Source organism: Scatophagus argus, chromosome 23 (assembly GCF_020382885.2).
Source record: "Scatophagus argus isolate fScaArg1 chromosome 23, fScaArg1.pri, whole genome shotgun sequence".
Classification (NCBI taxonomy): domain Eukaryota; kingdom Metazoa; phylum Chordata; class Actinopteri; family Scatophagidae; genus Scatophagus; species Scatophagus argus.
This window is the reverse complement of record NC_058515.1, coordinates 9,467,065-9,489,692: the sequence shown is the minus strand read 5'-3', so window position 1 is coordinate 9,489,692 and position 22,628 is coordinate 9,467,065. Positions and strand designations below refer to the sequence as shown.

Genomic DNA, 22,628 nt, shown 5'->3' with positions numbered 1-22,628 from the left:
TGTCTTCCTAAATACACACCCATCACCCACCCTGCATCTTCCCCTTCTTCCCTACCTCACCCCTCTCCAAACATCTACTGTCTAGACAGCACAACACAAGACAAGATGAGAGGGGAGGGAGCGTAAGGGATGACAGCGAGACGGGGTGGGGGGGTTGGAGGATGAGGGAGTGCAAGGAGGGGAGACCAGTGCATGTGTTCTGAAAATAGGTCCAGTCCTCCAACCCTAGGACCTACGAAAAACAAAGACAAGGAAAAGGAAAATAAAAATAAAAGAAGGCGAGTGGCAGATTGACAGAGAAAGACAATAAAGACACAAGCGCACTAAAACACAAGGGACACATCTAATCCTGAAACAAGGATTATAATAGTCTAAAATCCCCTGGCGTTTGAACTTTCCTCAGTCCAAACAGACAAGTGGACAAGTCCCTTAAAGTGACTACATAAAAACTGTCATTCCACCTTTAATTCATTTACGGAAAACCCTCAATACACAGCTGGTCAGTGTTGGTCGTCTTGCTCTGTGAAAGTAAGACCTGGAGCACAAGAGGTGTAACCCTACACCCTCAAGTCTCCCACCCCGCCTGACCCAGACCTGACCACTTTAATGTGGGATCCCACCTCTTGCCATGGGTCGTGTGACTGTCTTCTCACTAGCGTCACTCTGTTGGTGCTGCGACTGTCGTGGCAGCCGTTTCCTGCGAGTAAGGAGACTAGGTGAGAAATTTCTAGCAACACGACAACACAAATGATCACACATACCAGGAGGGGAACCAGAAAATGGCACTTTGAGCAGCTTACCTCAGGTGATTTTGGTGTTTTAGGCGAAGTTTTGGGAGAGGCTTTTGGTGATTTTGATGTGGGTTTAAGGTCGACTGGTTTTGAAGTCTGAGGGGGGGTACCAGGCTCTGATGCAGACTTTTCTGTATCGTTCTGCAATGTGTCCAAGTAATAAAAATGTCAGTGATATTCTGCACCTGAGTCTTTAGTTGTATTAGGGAAAAACCGCACTTGATCCACTAGCCGCACTCACTTTCGAGGTAGAGGACTCCGAGTTCCTTTGCCTACGGCGTCTAGACTGGGGCCGTTGTTTCTGGCCCTTGGCTACTTCTCCGTTGGTCTGGGGGCCCTTAGAGGCCTCCGTCTGCTTCACCTCACCTTGCTGCTGGCTCTCTACGGGAGCAGCCTGCTGGCCGTCTGCTGTCTGATCGGGAGGTGGGCGAGGACGGAACGGTCTGTGAATTCCAGGACAGGGGAAACACTAAATGAGCTCTGGACTTGTGTAATTCAAAGGCAGAAGAATGAATAAATATAAGAATACAGACAACGCAGTCAGGTTACCTTCGGTATGGGCGCCAGAATCTTCGCTGTGGCGGTCGCTGCGTTTGGCCACCCTCTTCTGATCCGTTCTTTGTCTCTTCAGCCTCACCCTGACACATCAAGCGGACAAAATCTAATATTAGTCAGCCACAGAACAGTTCTAAGCTCATTTTCGCTTTGTCCCACTATTTTCATGTTCAGACAGGATTCACCAATGTTTCAATCCCCAAACCTCCAAACTTCCTTTTACTCAATCTACATCAAGGTGGAGAAAGAATTCTCTCGCTGCAGCAACATCCTGCTGTCTTCTGCTTCTTTTTAAGCCCTACATTCTGCACCTCCCTTCTGTTTTGGCTTACATCTTGTGCCTCCTGCCTCGGTCTGCGAGGCCTACGGCGGCGCTGCTGAGGTCTCGTTCCACCGTCCTCCCCTGATCCCTCGCCCTCGACAGAGGGGCCTTGGTCGCTGGCTGGTTTAACCTGATCTCCAGGCCGAGGGCTGCGGGGGAAGAACCTTCGACGGAAGCGGCGTTTGTTGGGTGCGTAGCGGCTGCCTTTGACTGGAACGCCGCCTGGACCGGTTACATTGGCTGCTTCTGAGCCCTGTGAGACACCAAAGAAGGGTGGAGAAGGGATATGTTTAAACACAAACAAAACAATTTCAACCTTCGCTATAATGTCAATTAGATTCCTCAATCCTTACTTTGGCTGCTTCAATAACGTCAAACTCTACAACCTCCCCGTCACCCACACTGCGGAGGAATTTCCTAGGATTGTTCTTCTTGATAGCCGTCTGAGGAGACAGATTTCACATGAAATAATGGTTCCATCAACCCACCAAAGCATTGATTTGGGGGGGGGAAATGCCCTTTGCCTTACCTGATGAACAAACACATCTTCTTTGGTATCATTCCTGTGAGAAATAAAAACCTAGTGAACAACATGGCCCATGGAGTTTTGAATCTGCCTTAATTCAACTAGCTCGAAGATGTGCTAAAAATTGCATGTGAGCAAGCAGTACCTGTTTATGAAGCCATATCCGTTCCGCACATTGAACCATTTCACTGTGCCTTGAACCAAGGTGGCTGCAACAACAACAGCAGCAGCAACAGGGAGCACGTGATTAAAGGTGCGTCGCGGTAACATCTCACATAAAACACATTATATATAGGTTATACAGCCCTTCCAAGAACATGATTGGCTACAGGGTCATCTTGGCTTGTAGTAATGGCAGTCTTGCTCATAACCTGAAATGGGAGCTCTTGTGTGTCAATCATTAACAGTAAGACTTTGAAATCTGGTCGGCACTGGGTCACCAGGGAGAGCTGCTACACAACCGAGTTTCTCCTCTCAGAGAAGTACGACATGACATGAAATTAAAAACAAAAAATCACCTCCTTCATCCTCACTGTGACAAGAGGCGAGCGGTTTTCTTCTTTTCGTCTAAGCGCATTTAATTGGCACGTTAGCCCTCACAGGTGCAATCATTTTTCACCTGTGGCGGCACGCGCGCACGTCGGGCTTGGAGCGCGCGCGCGACAGCTGATAAAAGGGGGGGAATTTAGGTCATGTGCTCCCCACTGTTAACACACACACACACACACTTAAAACACTAATGTGGCTTCATTTCGTTTTCAGTAAAACAGAAAGGAAGCCGCTCAACCAAATGTACAGAAACGTTGGAAGGATTGTGCTCCAGCTGAGACTGTCTGAGTTAACTACAAATCATATTTGAATTTTACGTGACGGTAAAATCCCTTTATATTTAGCCTCACAGTGGGAGGTTTTAAATTCATGGGTTTAAATTATTGCTTCCCACAAATCCCGTGCGTAAAACTCATGACACGTGTTTGACGACCCCCCCCCCCCCTCCACAAAAAAAAGCAACTCAGCGTGGTGTCAAGAGCCTAAAGTGACTGATTGATTGACCAGTTATTTGTTGATTTAGCTCAAGTGGCACCTTGCTGTGGCTGGCACAAAAGATATCTTTAGTTTCACACGTGAAAAGGCTGATTATTTTTTAATGTGAATGTGTGTGAACAAGGCTAATAAAATGTATGCGCCGACAACAGAGTGTTTATTTAACTAATCCCAATTAAAACTATATTTGATTTGAATTGAAAGATATTTGAAGACCTAGACACACAAGTTTACACCTATGATCACCTTCTACACCCACCTATGACTTTCCTCTCAGGCTGTGGCTTGTCTCCCACAGGTGCCGATGGTGGAGCGCTCTGCGCCTCGTCGTCGGTCATGCTCGCTGCCGGATTACTACGCTTTCACTCCGGAGTCCCCTCCCTCCAGCTCTTCCCTAAACTTTTCTTCGTCTTCTTCTTCTTCTTCTTTGAGCTTTTGCAGGAGTTGGGATCCTCCGGGTTGCATTACTGCCCTCTTCTGGATCTTCCTCGTCCCGTTTTACTTAACTGTGCGATCGTTGCTTGCGCTTTCCTTCTGTATATTTTCAGTACGCTTCATGCTCCACTGTTTCGATCACACCGACCTGCTGCTTGTTCTTCCCTCTTATTTCCTCAGAGTCACAGCATATGAGTGTTTTGGTTTAGCTCACCTGTTCAACCGATTCTAATGCCATAAGCACTGCGAGCACTTCAGCAGGTGGAGGACAGGTAGCCTTCTTTTACAACAGGAAAGTGTTTTCTTTATAGCGATCACTGACAGCAGTTTATGATTTTGCTACACATGCACGCAATGCAGAGAAGCAGGATCTGTTTGTGTGACTGACATTTCACACTTCATAGATCTTCTTGTGAGGTTATGGAGCACATTGTATAGTGATGGACCATTTAATTGGGTAATTTTGAGATAATTGGCATTACCTGATACTTAAGCAGCCTAACGTGTGCAGCACAGTTTTATTCTCTAATGCACAGAATAATGCAGCTGAATGACATTGCTTCTGACATACTGCACCCTACAAAATAAAAGCATGCTTTTGCTACAGGGATACCATGACTAATTATTTGCACATATTCTTTGATACATCAACATGTCCAGGTCATGAATAACCTGTTGAGCCTGTTGGAATAATCAGACAAGAGCTGTTTTTGGCCAGCAGGGGGGAGAAAAACACTTTGTGACTTGATGATAATGATGACTGTTTATTGTAACAATTCTCTATTATATAGATGATATTGATCAGGAGCCAATTCTCTTGTCTCAGTGCACCTATGGTTGTCTTTTACTCTTCACTGAAGAAATAGCCCATCCCAAGAAGACTCGCCCATAGGCCTGTTGAATTTGATTGCTGATGAGCGGTCTGAAAAGATCTGATGGACATTTCAGAATTACTTTGACCAGCAAATAAATGTCCCATTTAAATTTTCAAAGACTGCTGTGCTTGGAGGGACTATCTTGCTGTAGGTTTCTTAGTCCTGTATCAACTTCAGTGAGGTTTTATTTCATGCAGGTTTAAAAAAGCAATAACTGAGTGTTCATTTGGGGGTTTCAGTAACTATGCCTTTAACTACAGCACTCATAGGTCATAGGACTCCAGTTGCAGCACTAAATTTAGCAGCTCTATGAACGTCCAAGTTCAATGAAACCGTTTGCTGTGCACAGAAGCCATGGGTCTTTGGAATGAAAAAAAAGACTCTAATAAGAAGTGTAATTATTAGTGGCAGAAGGACTTACAGTCTGCAGAGGAACACACAGGCAGCATGGCAGTGTTTAACAATTTAAAATGTTTAAATTTACAATAGTGGCTACGGCTGATGATGACAGTGTGCAATTTAAATATTTTTTCCACTATGAGATATGAAATACCCATCTATAAACTGGATAGTTAGGTCGTTTACACACAGTTGCTGTGGTTATGTAGCCTACAGTAAAACGTCCAGGGGAGGTGAATAAATCCAGTAGAGCCGAGTTTTCCATGCTGCACTAGAATGAAAAGCTACGCATGCGCACAATGTGCCAAATTGCCGAGGTTCGCTTCATGGGCATTCGGATGAAAGTAGCGTCAAGTTACTTTAAAGTAGCCACGAGAAGACGGGAAATGTTCCAACCTTACTTTCAGAGTAAAAGTATATAGGCCTATTTACGTCTGCTACGGGAAACGTTCACTATATTTTTTTCACATTTTTCTTATTAGTATGACAATAAGTGAAACGGATGTTGATAATTAAAAAAACAAACAAACACAAAGAACACCCATATTCTACACTAACCAATTAATGCTATGCTGTTTTTTCTAAAACAAAGTTTATCTTTCATAACCTTATTCAAATACTTCAAAATGTATGCCCAAATTGAAATGGCAGTATCTCCTGAACTACTGACTAAATACATAAACCAGGTTATCATAAACATGCATCAACAGTTTTTAATGTTTCATGAGAAGTTGGTGCAAACATTTGCGGCAGAGCAAATGTTACCTACTGGTGGGCGTACTTATTTACTGTATAGGCCAATCAGTAAATGAAAGTTAACATAAAGGCCTTCCTCTGGTAAAGCTTACTCAAAGCACTTTTCTACCTATCAGTTTATGTGAAAGTACAACTACCAGTGCAATAACAGTTTTGCACATGTATTTGGAAATACAACTTGTGAAAAAGAAATTAACTGTATGCAACAGAAAAACCAAATGTAAGTATGATCATATCTAAAAGAATGCAAGAAGTAGCTGCTTTCTGAAATAAAACGCAGCTTTGATGTGCACTTGATAGTGGGAGCTCCCAGTCTTCAAATCCTATTTTATGTTATGTCACATATCACACTCTACATTACAGTTTGACTAATATAATAGCATGATTGATCATGATGGTCCCATTTTTGCTCATTTCATCTCTCTTGCTATGTTTATGTTTGCCCGCCAGTAACAACAAACTGCTACAGAAATGTCAAACCCTTTAGATCAAGCTTTGTATTTTTGAAAACAGAGCCCCCAACGAATGCACAATGTAACAAACAAACAAACCAAACGACTTTGGCAAGTTGTTTGTATCACGTGATGACAACTGAGATCTCCATGACAACTGTGCCAACTGCATCCTCTGATGAAAACCACTAGACGCAGCTGAAAGCTCCAAAGGCTGAAAAAGTGCACATTGAGGTGTTTTTTTGTTTTGTTGAGGAGTTTTTATTCTGACAGCTCCAACGGGAAGTCCTGTTAATTTTCTTTCAACGTGCTGCCAGTGTTGAGGAGCTGGATGAGGGAGAGACAGAGAAGGTGGAGTGTAGGCTACAGACAGTACTGACATAGCGGCGTTCAGGGCTCTGATTCTTCTCGGCCCGGCGGCTGACTTAAACAGTTGTGTACCTCTATACGAGGTAAACTGCAATCTGGATTACAAGGCGTTGGGAGAAGCGAGGCGAGCGGGAGCGACGGGAATGAAAGAGGAATAAAAGAGATAGCTGATAGCTGAAGAAAAAGGGAGCGACGTCGCAAACGAGCCACCAAGGAGGAGACATACCCTGGCCAGACGACCCGTTAGCTCGGATACAGGGAGGCAAAGAGGGGGCGGAATTAACGGGAGAAAGGCTCATAAATAACAAAAGAGAGCAGCGACTTTATCACTAGGGTAAGTTTCTTATGAAAACACCCAATACACGGGGCGTGTTTGCGCCTGAGCAGATCCTATCCTATGCACATGTCTGTCTGAAGCATAGACCAAGCTGTATTGTGATTTCCCATTTAACTAAACGCATCCATTGTAATAATAGCGGTCTGCTTTACCAGCGGGCTATCGGCAAATCTGATAGCTCATACCGCATTCTAACGGTACCTTCATTCTGACTTGTTAGCTAAAATGGTAAAATACCCAATTTTAAAATACCCCTTTCTGATTTTTTTTAAAGTTTGCAAACCCACCGACACTTTGCCAAATACATTGAGAAAGACTTTTATTGCTTTCACACATCTGTCACTGGCACTAACTCCACAAACAGCATGATTAAACTAATTGCTATAACTTGGTCTCCTCAATAGGTCGGTGCACGCCGAAGCCATCACGAGTATTAGCTTAGTCATTACTGTACACAAGCGGGCCAAAATTCAATCAATTTTCCATATCTGTGGCCGTGATAATGGCCAGCACGGGGTTTAAATGATCAGGGTGGTTTATAGAAAGGACCACATTGATGTCGTGAGTGCCTTAAAGGTTGTCGTTTTGCCTTCTGAACTTCAATTTCTTCATCATAAGGGCCTCGGCCTGAGTGCAGTCACCATGTTATCGACGGCGGGCCGTTGTACGTGGTACTAGGCCGCAGTTAGCCTCGTCTTTCCAGCGCTGCTGACAAAACTGTACCGCGCACTGTTCCCGGGGTGTGACTGAGCGCTTCGTTTCGCTCCAGTTTAACGTTTTGTGCTCGGTTTACGACATGGGAGGCAGTCAAAGGAGTCACGACCGGAGACGCCTGCTTGAAATTTGATTTATGGGTCATCAGCGCGGATTAACGGCCCTGGTTAAACGTTTCACCCGGTGACCAGCCGACCTAATTGAGCAGTGGAGTCCGCAATTTCAGTCTCTGCAGTTTTTCCTCAACTATATCTTTGATGAACATCTTTGTTTGCCACTGAATAGTGTGAGTCAGTTGCTTAACTTTCTGTAGTTAACTGTTAGTTATAATGTACTCGTGGCAGGCTGGACCACCGGGACATCACGGCCAACGGTACTTGTAAAAGTTTGGGTAACTAGCTTAGGACGCATAGTTTGTCAGCATTCATGAGTAAAACTTAATCGAGATATTAGAGTCCGATTATGACCTCTAATTTGTGGTAATTTTATGATAACTTTGCACAGTAGGACTGGGCTTGGTTCGGCTAACAGGTGCCTTGTCTCTGTTTCTTTATTTAGCCCCGTCTGCTCGGCTGCATTGCTCTGCCCTGCGCTCAGTAGTGTCCATTCAAAGTGTAATTTCCTCCACACCCCTTAAAGTTTGATTTGGCATCACCTGCCAACTCTGACATTTCTATCTTGTTCTGATGAGAAACTGACAGGCAGCAGTGGATTCTCGTCTCTGTTGAAAAAATACTATTTCTGCGACATAAAAATCCATAAAGCTCCTTACCACTCTAAAGATGGGTTATACCTGAAAGTAAATACTCAAGTCAGCTTTGGTTAACTGAGTAAGAATATGATGCTAAAGCCAAATATTACAACATGTTTTATGGTGTTTTTCATGTGGCTGCTAATAGTTAATCTAAATTGTTTATTTTGTGATAAAGTCAGTGAAAAAGTCATTAATGTCAATGATTGTCAGACTTGCGGTCTTATTTATTCATTATAAAGGTATTTACTATTTTGCTTTTGTATACACAAATTTCAACTGTTGCCCATTGTTAGTAAAGAAATTAAGTACTCACTTCACTAAGAACAATGCATAAATTGTGGAAAATAGCATCACTAATAGCATCATCATTGTTTTCCTAGATAAAATCTGATCATATGACACAATATTAAGTCACTTTCATTGTGTTTTCTGACTCCATTGGTATTTGTACCTGCTGTCCTATTTCTCAGTCACTTATGAATGTCTGCTTTGTGTGTGTTGACCTCCACAGCAGGCATGGCAGATGCAGAGCTGGACTTCCAGACAGGTGATGCCGGCGCGTCCGCCACCTACCCCATGCAGTGCTCGGCTCTGCGTAAAAATGGCTTTGTTGTGCTGAAAGGACGACCATGCAAGATCGTTGAGATGTCCACCTCCAAGACTGGCAAGCACGGCCACGCTAAGGTCAGCAAATGTTGACGTGCTAATGTACACAATGTAGATAAAGTACATTTTGGCAGGGTAATAGTATTTGGAAAAGTATATGTCTTATAATTTATGTTGAAAACAACGTTATGCAAGAATTAGTATTTTTTGCGATTGGGTGCCCCTGCAGTTTCAGATTGTATTTCACTTATACACCACTTACTTAAATATGGATATCCATCCGTGTGCATGTGTTGTGAATGCATTACTTTGAATCAAATTCGCAATAAGCAGTTCTTGGGGAAGAGGTCAGAGCAGGTCTTGGTGTTATTTTCCCGGTATTATTTGCATTTTCAGAGCAGCACACAATTACTCATGCGTTATCCAGAGCAGATACTTAAATGTAGTCACTTGGCAACAGCCCTAGGCTCCTGCAGAAGCACAATGACTTCGGTCAACTGTCACTTGAAGTTTATACACTGGAAAACATCATCAGTCATCACTCGTACATCTTCATCCAAAAACGCCAGGGAGCAATAGCCTGCGTCCTCTGATTTCTAACAGGTCCCCTAAAAGTATGAAGCGTGATGTTTTTTATTTCAGCCAAAGGCCCGTGGCTGTGATAAATATAGTTTGGTTGAACAGAAACATGGCTGTAATTGTTTTGCATAATCTGATTACAGCGGACAGAAAAGAAGTGTGTGTTCTTTGGTCAGATTTTCCACATGTGTCTCTGGAGCTCGAGCCTACTTAAGTCAGAATTATGAGGAGTTTTTACAGTAAACCATCATGTAACCAAACAGCTTCAGACTTGCTGTGTTCAAAATTCTATACTAACATGCTGTTTAGGAGGCTCAAACGATATTTGAGATTTTTTTTCAGTACGTCTAAAAGCTTCGTATGAATCCAGTAGTATGTGAAATTAGACCAAAACAAACACTGATGGACAGAGACCAAGGCGACTGGCATAACATCTATAACACTTTGATAAGTGGAAGTATAAAGTTTCACTTGGCTTGGCGTAATGTATTTTTTAAAAATTAGTTCAAACTACAAACAAACCGCCACAGGATTCGACTGGAAGTGAGCAGACGCCACCCTTTCTTGGCGATCTTGGCCTGCTTGTTTGGTCCCATGTCTAAGTGCGATCGCTGTGTTCATAGGTGTCCAAACAAAGTGTTCTTTGTGGGGATATACTCCCGGTTTCAAAACAAGGTGTGGCAACATCTTTAAGGTAAAATAGTTTTATAATGTTGGGTTGAGCATGATACACGTGGCATACTTATTAATAGCCAACTACCTTTTTTTAAAGGACGGGAGGTAACTCAAGCATTGTTTTACACATTGAACATTGAATATTTTAAAGCAGTTGAAATCTGTGAGCAAATATTTTGTTTTTGGATGCACTGCAAAGCTGATTGTTCAGCCTGTCTGTGCATTTTGTGCTTGTGCAGGTCCACTTGGTTGGTATCGACATCTTCTCTGGTAAGAAGTATGAAGATATTTGTCCTTCCACCCACAACATGGACGTCCCCAACATCAAGAGAATGGATTACCAGGTGAGACAGCTGGAGGACTGAAGAGATCATTTAGAGGTCTTGACTGCTGTTACAGTAGCTTCTTATCAATTATATTCTTAAACCACAGTGTGGTTCATATGTACAAATTACAATCTAATAAGAAAGATTGTTTTACACACCATTAAAGAGTAGAAAACCAGGGCTCCATCCTCTTAGGGTGTAAGGAAATGTAAGATGATGAGGGAGTTTTAGTGGAATGTGGGGAATGAGTTTAATTAAGAATCACGTCTCAGATATCACAGTAATATTAACAGATTTGTTTTGGTCTTAATAAGCACAAGAGGTCCAGAGACATTTCTACATAGCTGACTAATAATCATGGGGCTTTTTCAAGTAATCATCCAACTGCTAAATGCACCCCAGCAGCCAAGAGTTATTTTATGAGAACAGCTTTGCAGTCATTAACGCACAAAGAAGGAAAGAGAAGCAACTGGTCCTACTGTCAGAGAAAACCGCTGGCTGTGTTTTTGTAAATGCTCTGTGTTAATCTATAAATGACTGTTAGAAGCATGCATCATGGTCAAATTGTGAAGATTTAGCAGCTAAAGAGTAAAATGCTTGGCAGTTTAGTCTCAGAATCACTGTGTAATTCATAGGAAACGATACAAGTGAGTTTCTGCGGGCTTTCTTCCTCTTGGTTACGCCCTGTTTAGGGAGAGCGAGACCGAAAACCTGATGGACAACTAAAGAGGCTATTGAATAGTAACAACAATCATACCCGCTTGTTTGAAACAGGCCTGCAGCCTGCCAAATTGAAAAACAATTTGGTGTAGGATTTCCTGTTGAGGTGAAATCGTACAGCCTCAGTGCTCCCATATGCTCGTATGTCAGGAGGGTCATGTATACAGTCGTTCACGATCGGGGAAAAAGAGGATAAAGATAACACCTGCATGTATCAAAATACTGTGTCAGATTACTCTTTTCTCTTGTGTCCCTTCTTCCAGCTGATTGGGATCCAAGATGGCTACCTGTCCCTGCTCCAGGACAGTGGTGAGGTGAGAGAGGACCTGAAGATTCCCGAGGGAGACCTGGGCAAAGAGATAGAGAGCAAGAACGAAGCCGGAGAGGAGATCCTGGTCAGTACTGTCCCTTCACCGAACACTTGCTTCTGTATGTTTCTGTTCTGGAACTAGGAGGGACACCCATCATGTTCTTGGTGGTGTCTATAAGACGACTTGGAGGGGAGTATCATGAATTACTCAAATTACTCTTACTAAGAATTGTGAAAATGTATTAGATATTGAATTTGATTTAAAACAGACGCCAAAGAGATCAAATCTTCACAGTTTAGAATAATTTTCAGTGCATCAACTAATCTAATGTTTTCAGCATTGCCTGGTGATTGCAGTAGGACATACAGTCAAGCAGCTCAAGCTTCTCAATTCTACATGGCACTTGTTCTCAGCTTCGTTTCGAAATTGTAATCACAACGATGCACAAGACGAGCTAAACTTGACTTTGCTACTTCCATCCCTTGTGCCTAACATACTGTGTAACATGTCGAGTGGAGTACCGTAATTCCTCATGGAACATGGCTTTCCTCTCCCAGATGTGGTGTACTTCAGTAAATCAGAATACAGTTAGTCCATCCTAAAGTATTTCACGGTGACAAGTTGTACTACTAAGGTGCAGCTTAGTAAATGTAAAATGAATGATCACGTTATTTTTATGCTCAGATTTTCCTGCTTTGCTCGAAATAAAACCTGTAAAAATTGATTGGTGGGTCAGATTTGTCCCACTGTGCGGCAGGTTAAGACCTCTGGGTTAAAACACTGAACTCCTCTGCACTCTTTCAGATCACCGTTCTAAATGCAATGGATGAAGAAGCTGCAATTGGCATCAAAGCCTTGGGTAAATAAGTCACTGCAGGTAAATACAGAGCCACAGCCGCTAATCGACACGCAGCTCGACCTCGCGCCCCACCAGCATGTGCCATGCCAGTGCAAGTGTGTGTTATGTCATGTACATGTACAGCTTAACGTTCATCAGTGGATCAAGGGGAAGGCAACTCCAATCAACAATATCCAAGGCTGTTTGATTGTTTAGATTTTATCTTTGGTATTATATACAAAAAAATTTAAGATGTTATTCACAGTTATGCATATCCACAATACTGGAAATATTGATGTTTTTCCATAGTGCTGCGTTGCATAATGACTTTTGTGTATATATTTGTTTGAACTGGACGTTAGTGATCAGCAGAAATTTCAAGATTTCTAATTGACAAAATGTAATTCGGTTATTGTTTGAAAATTTGAGTGTTAATTCCATTTCCACTTAAAATTTGCGGATTTGCCTACCCTTCGTGTACTTCTTTTTCATGTTAACACTAATATGAGCATGTGTATCTTTTTATGTAGCACTATGACATATAAATGAAAGCTTATGGTTTATATTGTATTTTTGACCAATTGTTTATTTTTTTTGTCCCCCCCCCCCGTGGGTTGCACTTTACAGCCTGATCTAAAAAGTTGCTTCCTGTACACCCCTTCTTCTTTTAAGAAACGGCCTGTAAGCATTGCTGTTGTTATGGTTAGGTCAGACTGTTTTATGCACGTTGTCACCTGCAGAGTGTGGGCCTGTAGAGGTGTTCACAAGAAGAAAAAAAAACATGTTTAAAACTGTTGGTTGTGCAATGTTTTCTTTGCAGAGGCTAGTTTAAACACTGTCTCATTAAAATAGATTTCTCTTGAGTTTATTTTTTGTTTCTTTAGCATCTTCCTTCTCTGACTTTGCTTTCCTCTTTCTTCTCGTTCCTTCCCCTTGTAATTCTGTTTCAGGGGCAAACCAGATGCACTGGACCTGGGGAAAAGGAGGGGATTTTGCCTCGTCAATGCTATTCTCCCTCTTTTTTCTTTCTTTTTGTCTTGGTTTTTCATACTCTCCCTTATTCTGTTTTCTGACCTTTAGGTTCAATCAGGAAGAGAACTTTAATAAATAATTGGAAATGTCACAGTAAACAGTAAACAAACATTCTCTATGTATATGTATAGATTAAAAAAGCCACATCTGATTCCTTGCAGGTGTAAAAAGGTTAAAAAAAAAAAACGGTCATGAAGGAAGGTCTCTCACTAAGGACTGAGTAGGTCTACAAATATTCAGTAGCTACCTACCATCAGGGGAACGAAAGGCGGTGATAATGTCACAACTGTTTAGTTTTTTTTATATGTTCCCCTGTTTTATGAAGGGCTTCAACTCCTATATCTGCATTATTCTGTTGACGTTTGTCACCTGAAATTTGTCCATTAAAGCAAAGGTTACCAACATGGCACACCAAGGTTCAGTTTCTTTTTGTCTTGACGATTTCAAGTGTCAAAAGGAAACAAAACCCTGCTTCAAGAAAACACACAAATTCTAATCTGTTGAAAAGAAAAAAGTCCTTCTGCCAAACCTCAATTTAATTTCACCCACTCCTTAAAAACCCCTTTGCAGGGGCTCTCAGAGTGGGCCTTCACACAGAGCGGTTTGGAGAAATGAGTGCAGTGTTATTCGGCATACTCTCGGTTCTGGAGGCAAACAAGTTGTGGCAGTTTGGTATCCTTACTTTGTGCTCATACAACAAGTCCAAACTGTGCAGAATGTCTCCATGGCCAAAAACAAGAATAAAGATGACAAACTGGTGGATGTGGCGTTTGCATTTATATTTTATTTAGCAACAAACAGATCTGAGAAAAAGCAGAGAGGTTATGCTGTGAAAGAGGACAGCACAAAACAATGGAAATCCTCCCATGTCAGAAAAATGGTCATCTTGATTCAGTTTGTGGTAATTAACCCTAATGGTTCTAATGTGATCAACCAGGAGTCATTCAGTTACATCAGTGCACACGTGACCTCAGTAAAAACATATTGATTTGATTCATGTGTTTAAAATTCAGCTACTACATGATGCTGAATATCTTATTACGAACATTAGTATACAAAGAATAAGCTCTGGTTCATGCTGGTTTTGCTTTTTACAAGATATTAACATTGTAGTGCACCTCCAGAATGGCTTTACAATGTAGGTAAAATAGTCTATTTTACAAATTAACATTACTTGGGGGGGGGGGGGGGGGTCAGAAGCACATAAGCACGAGGACTGCTGATCGCTTGTTAACAAAGTCAAAACAAGATACCATACAGGAATTAAAATAAATGATATGGCAAAATCCAGCCTAACAAGAAGTCGATCCATTCCTCGTCCAAACATTTCTCCAAAATCGTTGAGCGAAGCTGCAGAAATCTCAGCAACAGCGAAGGTCATTGTGAGTTACTTGCCATGGTGATAGAACCTCTGCCCACTCTGGCTGTGGGGGAGGAAGCTGTGGCGAGGAGCACCCTGGGGAGAGCTCTGAAACGGGGACTGCAGATGGAAACATGGCACCATATGGTGAAATCACAACTGTCAGTGTTTGGTGATGAAACTGTTGTGTCAGAGAAAAGATTTAGGAAGCATTTCACAGTAAAGTATAAATACGTGGATGCAGTTTGAAAGGTCAGCTGTAAAGTTTAAATAAAACACCTGAGCGGTATGCAATGTTGAAGTACGTTTTGGCATCATTGCCCTCAAGGTAGGAAAACTGTGAATTTAAAAGAGCTGTGTGAGCTTTGGGGATTTACCTTTGCTGTGGGAATCTGGACCGCCATCGACGGTGTGGGCAGCAGTCCTGGAGCAGAAGGATGCATGGCTGGAGGATGCATAGGCCTTAAAGCACCCTGCGAGAACATCGAGACACAACAAAAACATAGATCAGATCAGGAAGTCATGACTTTAAACACAGTCCCTCTATTTGGAATTCACTAACTGTTGAAAAATGAAGGCAAAGCATGTCAAATGATCTTACTGCATCAGTGAAGCCTGACTGTTGGTTGGCATGTTCAAGCTGCTTCTGGAGGGGTATTCCTGCTCCAGGAATGTATCCTGCACAAGACACAGAGATTTATATTCCCCATAACAATACTAATTTATAAGCCAACAATAATTAACATCAAATACAGAGCCTATATAATGGATATTTGGTGGTTATTAAAAGTCAAAATAAGTCTTTTCTAATGAAACAACAGTGAGAACACATGGATGATGACAACAGAGGAACTGACCAGGCTGGGAGGTGAAGTGACTGTGGACAGGGTAGCCAGGCTGCTGGTGTGGGAGGTACTGCATGGCCTGAAACGCAGAGGCACCTGTCGGAGACCGAAAGCAACTTATTACAACCACTGCATCCCACTTTCATGCAGATCAGATTGTTGATCTGACTAAGCCGCAACATGCACAAAAAGTCAGCATAAGCCAGACTAAAAGAGGACTGAATTAGGGAATTCATATCCAGTTTACAAAGTTTGAAAAGAAGTCTTGTTTTCTTTTCTTTTCATGTGCATATCTTCTTATATTAGATGGATCACTGCCACTTTCTCAGACATGCTCTTCACCTCTGATCTGAGAGCTGCTTGCGAAACTGACAGGTACAGATGGTCCAGGAGCGTAGGTGGAGGGATGCTGGGCCTGAGCAACTCCATAGGGCTCATGGACTCCCTGGCCACCGCTGAACTGTCCATGCTCTGCTGAGCCCGAGCTGAACCCTGGTGTCTGATAGTGACGTGCCTAAAAGAAGGAGGAGCGTGAGGGTGAACACTGAAATATGCAATAATGGTGTTTAAATCCGCACTCAGTGAACCAAATACATATTACCATTTGTCTATACTACTACATACGGCCAATGCATAAGTATCTGTGGCAAATATTCTTTTACTCACTGGAATCACAGCAGCTGGGAACAACTGTTTGCTACGTTCTCCGAGCAGCGCACCAGGTCGACTGTGGCTGACAGGACTGCCTGAGAAAAGCAACGACAAGGATCAGTTGGCTAATACAAATAATATTAAAAGGATATTGACAATTTTCCAGACAACAGGTGATACATAATACTGTAAGTGCCTTACCTTGAATGCTGAGGAGGTGCTGCCCTGCATGCATGGGCAGGCTGGACTGGTAGCTGGCTGATGTCAGTGTTGTGATATCACTAAAAATGACAGAAGGCACCACAATGCAACTGAATGCCAAAAATACTTAAATTAACTTCTGGGCTTACTGTCATGCAATGTGTACTGAATTAGAAAACAAAAGCAGTGGCATCTTGACTACCTCTGCTCCTTTCTGCGCCTCTTTTCCTCCTCATGAAGTACTTTCTTGAGCTGCAAGAAGAGCTGGTGTTTCTCTTCTTGGAGTCCCTGTAGTTTTTCTCCCATTTTCATAACCTGAGGTTTTGAGTTGGAAATCACAGTACAAGAAAACATAAGCACAGACTGCAGTAAAAATGTCAAAATTCTAAGCTGTTTGTGTTTTTATCATTTACAGACCTGCTCTTTGGTTTCCTCCAAAGACATCCTCTCCTCTATTTCTTTTGTTCTCTTCCTCTCTTCCTCCTCCTTCATCTTCTGCTCCATCATTTTGTCCACCTCCTCCTCCTCTGAAAAATGATATTCATCTTGTTCAGTGGTGGAAAACACATTCAAACACCTTACTTAAAAATGAAGATGCGACGACACAAGGCAGGCATCTAACTGATTTTCCTGAAAGGTTTTTGAAGTTATATGTCTGAATGTGAAAAAGACATTGAAATACAATATAACACTGTACTGAAAAAGGGTTCTAATGTCTTGTCCAACAATTCCATCCAATTTTGATCACTATCTATCACTATCACTGGTGTATATGCCTACCTTGTCTCTTGCGCTCCCTCTCCCTCATGATGTGTTTATGGAGCGCTCTCGCCATCGCGTTAGACAGCTTGGGTCTCTCCAGCAGGGCGGGCATGGTGACAGGCAGTGGAGGGGCCAGCTGTTGTGGATATATTAAAAAAATTGTTAAAGGTTACTATGAATAACTGTAGTATATTAAACAGTAAAATTGTAGTAAAACCAGAAGACATACCATGGGTACAATGGTTATAGGCCTAGCTGATGGTCGGCTAACAGCTAACTTAGCATTATTTGCTTTGGTTGCTGCTAGCTGACAGCAACTTTTAGTATCATACGTCAACGGATGCGATATATTTTAAGGTGGGGACGTATGCACATGCAAACGAGCCTCAACATTTCTATTTTATACATGTACAAAAACAAACGTTAACTGGAGTTAGCTTGGTGCTCAACACTAACATTGCGCATCTTTAGCTTTTCAGTTCACGTTACTTTGCTGTGGTGGGGTGATAAGAGCACAGAAACCTTACTTTTGTTTTGTTGTGGGTCGTTTAAAAAGAACCTATCCGTCTAGCGGTTTTCAATTTGAGGCGACCTGACCGTGCCTGGAGCAGCTAGCCAAGATACAGTCAAAACTTCTTTCCAGAGTATAAACAGAAGGAAAGGTTTTCCTCAGCCCGGTCGGTAATGTTACACTTCCGGTACAAAAAATGACTTCCGATAGTTTCATCCGAGCTGCATTGTGGGAACTGTTGTCTATCTGGTATTTTGACGGGACTCAAACGTAAACTTAGAAATTCCCCTTTCTGCTAATAGACTGTACGGATATGTTGTAAGATCCCTTTCAGACACAACACTAAAAAGCAGATTTTGAAAATGTCCTCTTATTTACATATCATCACATAGTTTGTGACATGGAATGTATCATGTCAATCAAAAGCTAATTATTGCATTCACATATGAAAGTTTTCAGACTTTTCTCAAAGCACAGCAATTATATCAGAGTTTAAATAGTTGCATACTGGTGTATCAAAACCTTTCAGATGCCAATAACAAACGTTGTTCCCTTTTTCTTATGCCAGATTTTTCCTGATGTATGACTTGTTTTATAATGCTTGAAACAAGTTCATGGAAAAAATTAGACCTTATGCTTACTTAACTCCCTTCTCATAAAAGCACGGGTGGTCTTGCACAGTTTCAAAGTCACATGTCCTTTGCAGTAGCTGATGACAAGGCAAACCCATGCAAGTACGGAAACAAAGGCTGGACTATAACTCCCATTTGGGGTGTTGAATATTGAATGTAATGTCTTCTAAGACAAATACATAAAATCAAATGACTTTAATGAGTGAGAAATGTTTGTTCCATCTGGTCAGTTTGCAGCCCAATCAACAATTATCACTATGGAAAAAAGCAGATGATAGCATCTTTATTTATTGGCGATTCTGTGATAAATAAGACCTAAGATATTTAATAAAGACACGAAACACAGGTAGTTTTTCATCACATTTTATCATGTATGGTCATGAGTGGAGAGAAAGAGCCAGTAATGCAGCTGTATACAGAGTTCAAATATTTTTTTTCTTAAAAAAGGAGACAAACTTAAAAAAAAGAAAATTTCACTCAGCTTTACAATACCTTTAGAAATTAAGCCATCTAAAATTAACAATAACAACAATAATCATAGAAGCAGTCAACATAATAGTCTTACCACTGAAAGCAGAGGATGATTGTTAAGTCTGAATTCTATTATACTCCTTGCAAAGGTCAGATATGGGGTAGCACACTAAATTTCCATTCACAGACTTCAGAACCAGGTGATTTTTTTTTAAAATCACCTAGCAACTTTTTCTATGAAAAAGAACTGCTGCAAAACAGTTATCCTTTATTCTGCCAGATACCAAAAATAACCCGCGTTTGGCCGGAAGATCCTATCGATTTCCTACCCTAAACTCAAAACACACTTTGTCTCCCTGCAAGCCAGCAAACAATAAACAGCTAATACCTATCTTAACTGTCAGTAAGAATTAATTTGAACTCATATAGCGTGCCTTTCTTCCCCTAACCCTGGGCATGCCTATAATTACGGCCTAACATTTTTTTATTATTCTTTCTCACTGTTTTCAGTAAAATATGATTAATTATGACACTGGAAAAGTAACTGGCCACGAGACCACTGAACCCAAGTCGTTACTGAAAAGAAAACTGGAGGCAAATACAATTCAGACTGCAGAATAATAAAGACATAAATGGATGGGACAGGGGTAATGTATGGGGGTGAAAGTGCATCTGACATATTTTACTCTGGGAACTCTAGGCTGCTGAGCTGGATTTAATATTTAAATGAATGAATGGTGGAGGTCTCAGAAAGGTTGGTAGTGGTTGGAGGGGGTGGGGCGGGGTGGTAGTGGGATCAGATTTCCCTTTGGCTGCTCCCATACACACTTTCATCACTGTAGGCAATGTAGAGGAAAAAGTCCTCTTCATGATGCTCCTGCGAATCAGATTTAAAAATGTTAGTACAACATCACAAGGTACGTTCACTTTAGTACAAATAGGACAAAACAGCACAATATGCTGATAAAGACAGGTCAGTGGGGTAGAAAATGAGTACCTGGTACAACAGTCCCATGGTAGCTGAGGTGGGTGGAATGACGTTGTTTACAAAGAAGAAGAGAGCATCCTCAGCTCTCAAATGGATTCTTTTCCGGATGAGGAAGTAAAACTGGCCCACTGAAAATAAAAATAAAAAAAGAGTACACAAAATTGGTATAGTTTCAGATGCTGTCAGAACATACTAGTGTCTTTTAGTGTCTTATTGTCCCAAGAAATGGGACGTAATATAGTGTACCTGTCAGGTCAGAGGGGACAAGGTATTTCTTCTTGTCCAGATCTCCTATTCTGGCTTTGGGGGCTTTCTCCACAATTACCTGAAAAAAGAATAAAAATAAGAATTGTCACGTAACATGCCTATCACAAATCAAATCATTTTCTGATGAAAAGAATGTGAAAGAATGTGTCACCTTTCTTAGAAAGGGGATCTGAGAATACACTAAGCTGTCAGTCAAGCGAAGACTGAAACATATTTAACTCAATTTGCAACTTGGCACTCAGTACATAACACTGAAGGAACCGAAAGGAAAATTTCTTCTTTTAAGTCTAAAAATAGCACTGAAATGCAACCTGTCCAACTATTTGCAACAATTTGATAACGTGAGATTAATCGATAATGTTAAAAACTCGTTAGTTGCAGCAGCAAATGAAATTGTTTGCGACCTATGACTGAAATCTGCGGGAAAATGAAATAAAATTAGACTGCAATTACAGAGACAAATCGAGCTCATCGTACATTAAAGAAATCCCAAGAACGCGAAACTACTCTCACTTTCGATCCAGTCAGTCTCATTAGGCCTTGTCTGACTGTCAAAAATCCAAAAGCTGTGGCCAACAGAATATACATAAGAGTAAGAGCGACGTAAACAAGTGTTCCGTTTGTTTACAGAACCAAACTATTTTAAGGTGCGCTGCTAGTAGCGTTTCAACATGCAGCCTAACTACACCCAGCTTCCCGTTCAGACTATAACCAGACCAGTCTGTACTCACTCCAGACTGTAAGTCTTTCACTGATGTTGCCACCACAGATTTTACAATCAAAACGGCATTATATTATTCTTTATAAAGAATTCATCTTCATTAATTACCACAATTTGCTTAAAATAAACACACACCCGGAAGGATTACACGAAGCTGTCGCTGGCTGGCCTGTACTGTGGGGCCGAAATCCTTTTTGGTTAACCTCTAACGCTAGCTTTGTTGGCTAACTGGTGAGCTGTTTACTAACGTGGCAGTCAAACGTGAAGGAAAAAACAGACAATTAAGTCTACCTGCAACTGAACCACATAATTATAGTTAGATTTCAAGAGCGCACACACTCACAAACAACTAGCAAAAGGGCACAATAATTACAATTGGTCGAGCTTAGGGTCAGCTATGTAGCTACCTGTAAAATTGCTAACAACATACCAAGCTAACGATTGCTACTTACAGGTACCCTGTCGGGATACTTCTTTCTTATTTTCTCGCCCTCGGACCGCCTTTTCTCAAAAGGGTGCTCCTCTTTGTATTGAAACTTCATCGTTAAAAGAGATGACAGACAACAAGTCGGTCACTCCGAAGTTGAACGATATCGCTTTGCTCAAGGAACGGCTCGAATCGCTGACACACACGACACAAACAAACGATGCTAACTAGCTTTAGCTGCACAGCTGTTTTCCTAGGGCGACTGCGGCGGAGAGATACAATAACAATATGACGTAGGGGAGTGTCTAGTTCGTAGGGTAGAGTTTACGCAATCCCACATCACGTTAACATTCATCGTAAAGCTGTAATCCACATTTATTCAAGCAAAACTGTCATTTTAAATAAATCTCCGCAGAAGTTGTTTGAAATCTACGCGGCATTTTTCGGTGGGACTACTTTATTTTGATCAACCGCTGCGCGTAGAGACGTTGGGCCGGGGGAAGTGAAGAGGCAGCTGTCCTTGTCATATGACCGAGGCCCAGCAGTTAGCAGCTAGTGTGAGGAAATAGAAAAACACGAGAAAGGGAGCATTCTGGCTGTGTGGGTTATCGGTGTGCTAAATGTGGACCGAATGTCATCTATCGTGTCCTCAACAATATAGGAAACACTGTAATTTATCGTGTATTCACTCATTAATCCAGAACAGTAGTTAATAATGGCTGCGTGAAGTTTCCCAATTCCCACCGTTGCCACATCGGATCAATAATATTTGAGATCATTATTCAACCCGTGAACTCGCTTTACTGAAAAATAAAGGGGGGCAAACCAACCCTGTTTTAGAGTCATTGAGCAAGAATCGCTTTCAGCTTTAGTAGTGCTGTTCTGCACCCCATAGATGTAATTCTGTACCCTTTCTCATGGGCAGATTATCCTGGTTGGGGTCTTTTGGGGAATAAAAGCAGCTGATGGACCTACACTGGAACATTCAGGAGCCCCCTTAAATGCTGGGATAATTGTCTATTTTTCTCAGCTGACTGTCGACTAATTCACTTTCTTATCACACAATACAACACACAACATGTAATTAACTGGAGGGATGGACTCCCCAACTGTGACTTTTTATATTGTTTTAATGGTGTGTATTGATGGCAAATACTGGTTTCAGTTTTACCATCATACTAGTTTTGGGAACTTGCAAGCACTTAAGCACTTAAGACATTACAAAAAAATGTACAACTGAAAATAAAATTAATGTTTTATCTGACATATTGTATAGTGCGTGTATTAGGTGAATCAGGTCTTGCAGTCAGTTTGCTGTTCGTGTTTCATTTGCTGAAACTCTCATGGGAAAAGTGGTTAACCTGTCTATTGCACAA

The 22,628-nt window shown here is 41.6% G+C and overlaps 4 protein-coding genes across 6 annotated transcripts; 1 reads left to right on the top strand and 3 right to left on the bottom strand.

The window, feature by feature from the left end:
- Positions 1-200: 200 nt before the first annotated feature.
- Positions 201-3,718, bottom strand: LOC124054487 (Y-box-binding protein 2-B-like). The gene is given in 11 exon segments (XM_046380554.1): positions 201-232; positions 621-697; positions 801-932; positions 1,033-1,234; positions 1,341-1,429; positions 1,679-1,921; positions 2,022-2,111; positions 2,198-2,231; positions 2,340-2,403; positions 3,498-3,597; positions 3,599-3,718. Coding segments are annotated over 10 exon segments (1,098 nt in total). The 5' UTR covers positions 3,704-3,718; the 3' UTR covers positions 201-232; positions 621-658.
- Positions 3,719-6,342: 2,624 nt separating this feature from the next.
- Positions 6,343-13,825, top strand: LOC124054472 (eukaryotic translation initiation factor 5A-1). 3 transcript variants are annotated; one of them, XM_046380495.1, is made up of 6 exons: positions 6,344-6,858; positions 8,841-9,013; positions 10,429-10,533; positions 11,499-11,630; positions 12,351-12,423; positions 13,335-13,825. In XM_046380495.1, the coding sequence occupies exons 2-5, from the start codon at positions 8,846-8,848 to the stop codon at positions 12,411-12,413; spliced, it is 468 nt and encodes a 155-aa protein (XP_046236451.1). In that variant the 5' UTR covers positions 6,344-6,858; positions 8,841-8,845; the 3' UTR covers positions 12,414-12,423; positions 13,335-13,825. The 3 variants fall into 3 exon arrangements, with proteins under 3 accessions (XP_046236452.1, XP_046236451.1, XP_046236453.1); XM_046380496.1 differs by lacking the exon at positions 13,335-13,825 and having other exon boundaries at positions 6,343-6,858; positions 8,844-9,013; positions 12,351-13,247; XM_046380497.1 differs by lacking the exons at positions 6,344-6,858; positions 13,335-13,825 and adding an exon at positions 7,575-7,861 and having other exon boundaries at positions 12,351-13,247.
- Positions 13,826-14,178: 353 nt separating this feature from the next.
- On the bottom strand, positions 14,179-17,949 carry gps2 (G protein pathway suppressor 2). Its single transcript, XM_046380494.1, has 11 exons — positions 17,763-17,949; positions 17,254-17,371; positions 16,891-17,000; positions 16,676-16,788; positions 16,474-16,553; positions 16,288-16,367; positions 15,964-16,135; positions 15,634-15,717; positions 15,378-15,454; positions 15,154-15,249; positions 14,179-14,896 (listed from the first exon to the last, which is right to left on the bottom strand). Exons 2-11 carry the CDS (start codon positions 17,345-17,347, stop codon positions 14,804-14,806), a joined length of 999 nt encoding a protein of 332 aa, XP_046236450.1. The 5' UTR covers positions 17,348-17,371; positions 17,763-17,949; the 3' UTR covers positions 14,179-14,803.
- A 776-nt stretch (positions 17,950-18,725) lies between these two features.
- Positions 18,726-21,511, bottom strand: gabarapa (GABA(A) receptor-associated protein a). The gene is made up of 4 exons (XM_046380498.1): positions 21,278-21,511; positions 20,084-20,162; positions 19,847-19,965; positions 18,726-19,726 (listed from the first exon to the last, which is right to left on the bottom strand). Exons 1-4 carry the CDS (start codon positions 21,365-21,367, stop codon positions 19,646-19,648), a joined length of 369 nt encoding a protein of 122 aa, XP_046236454.1. The 5' UTR covers positions 21,368-21,511; the 3' UTR covers positions 18,726-19,645.
- Between the last annotated feature and the right edge of the window lie 1,117 nt (positions 21,512-22,628).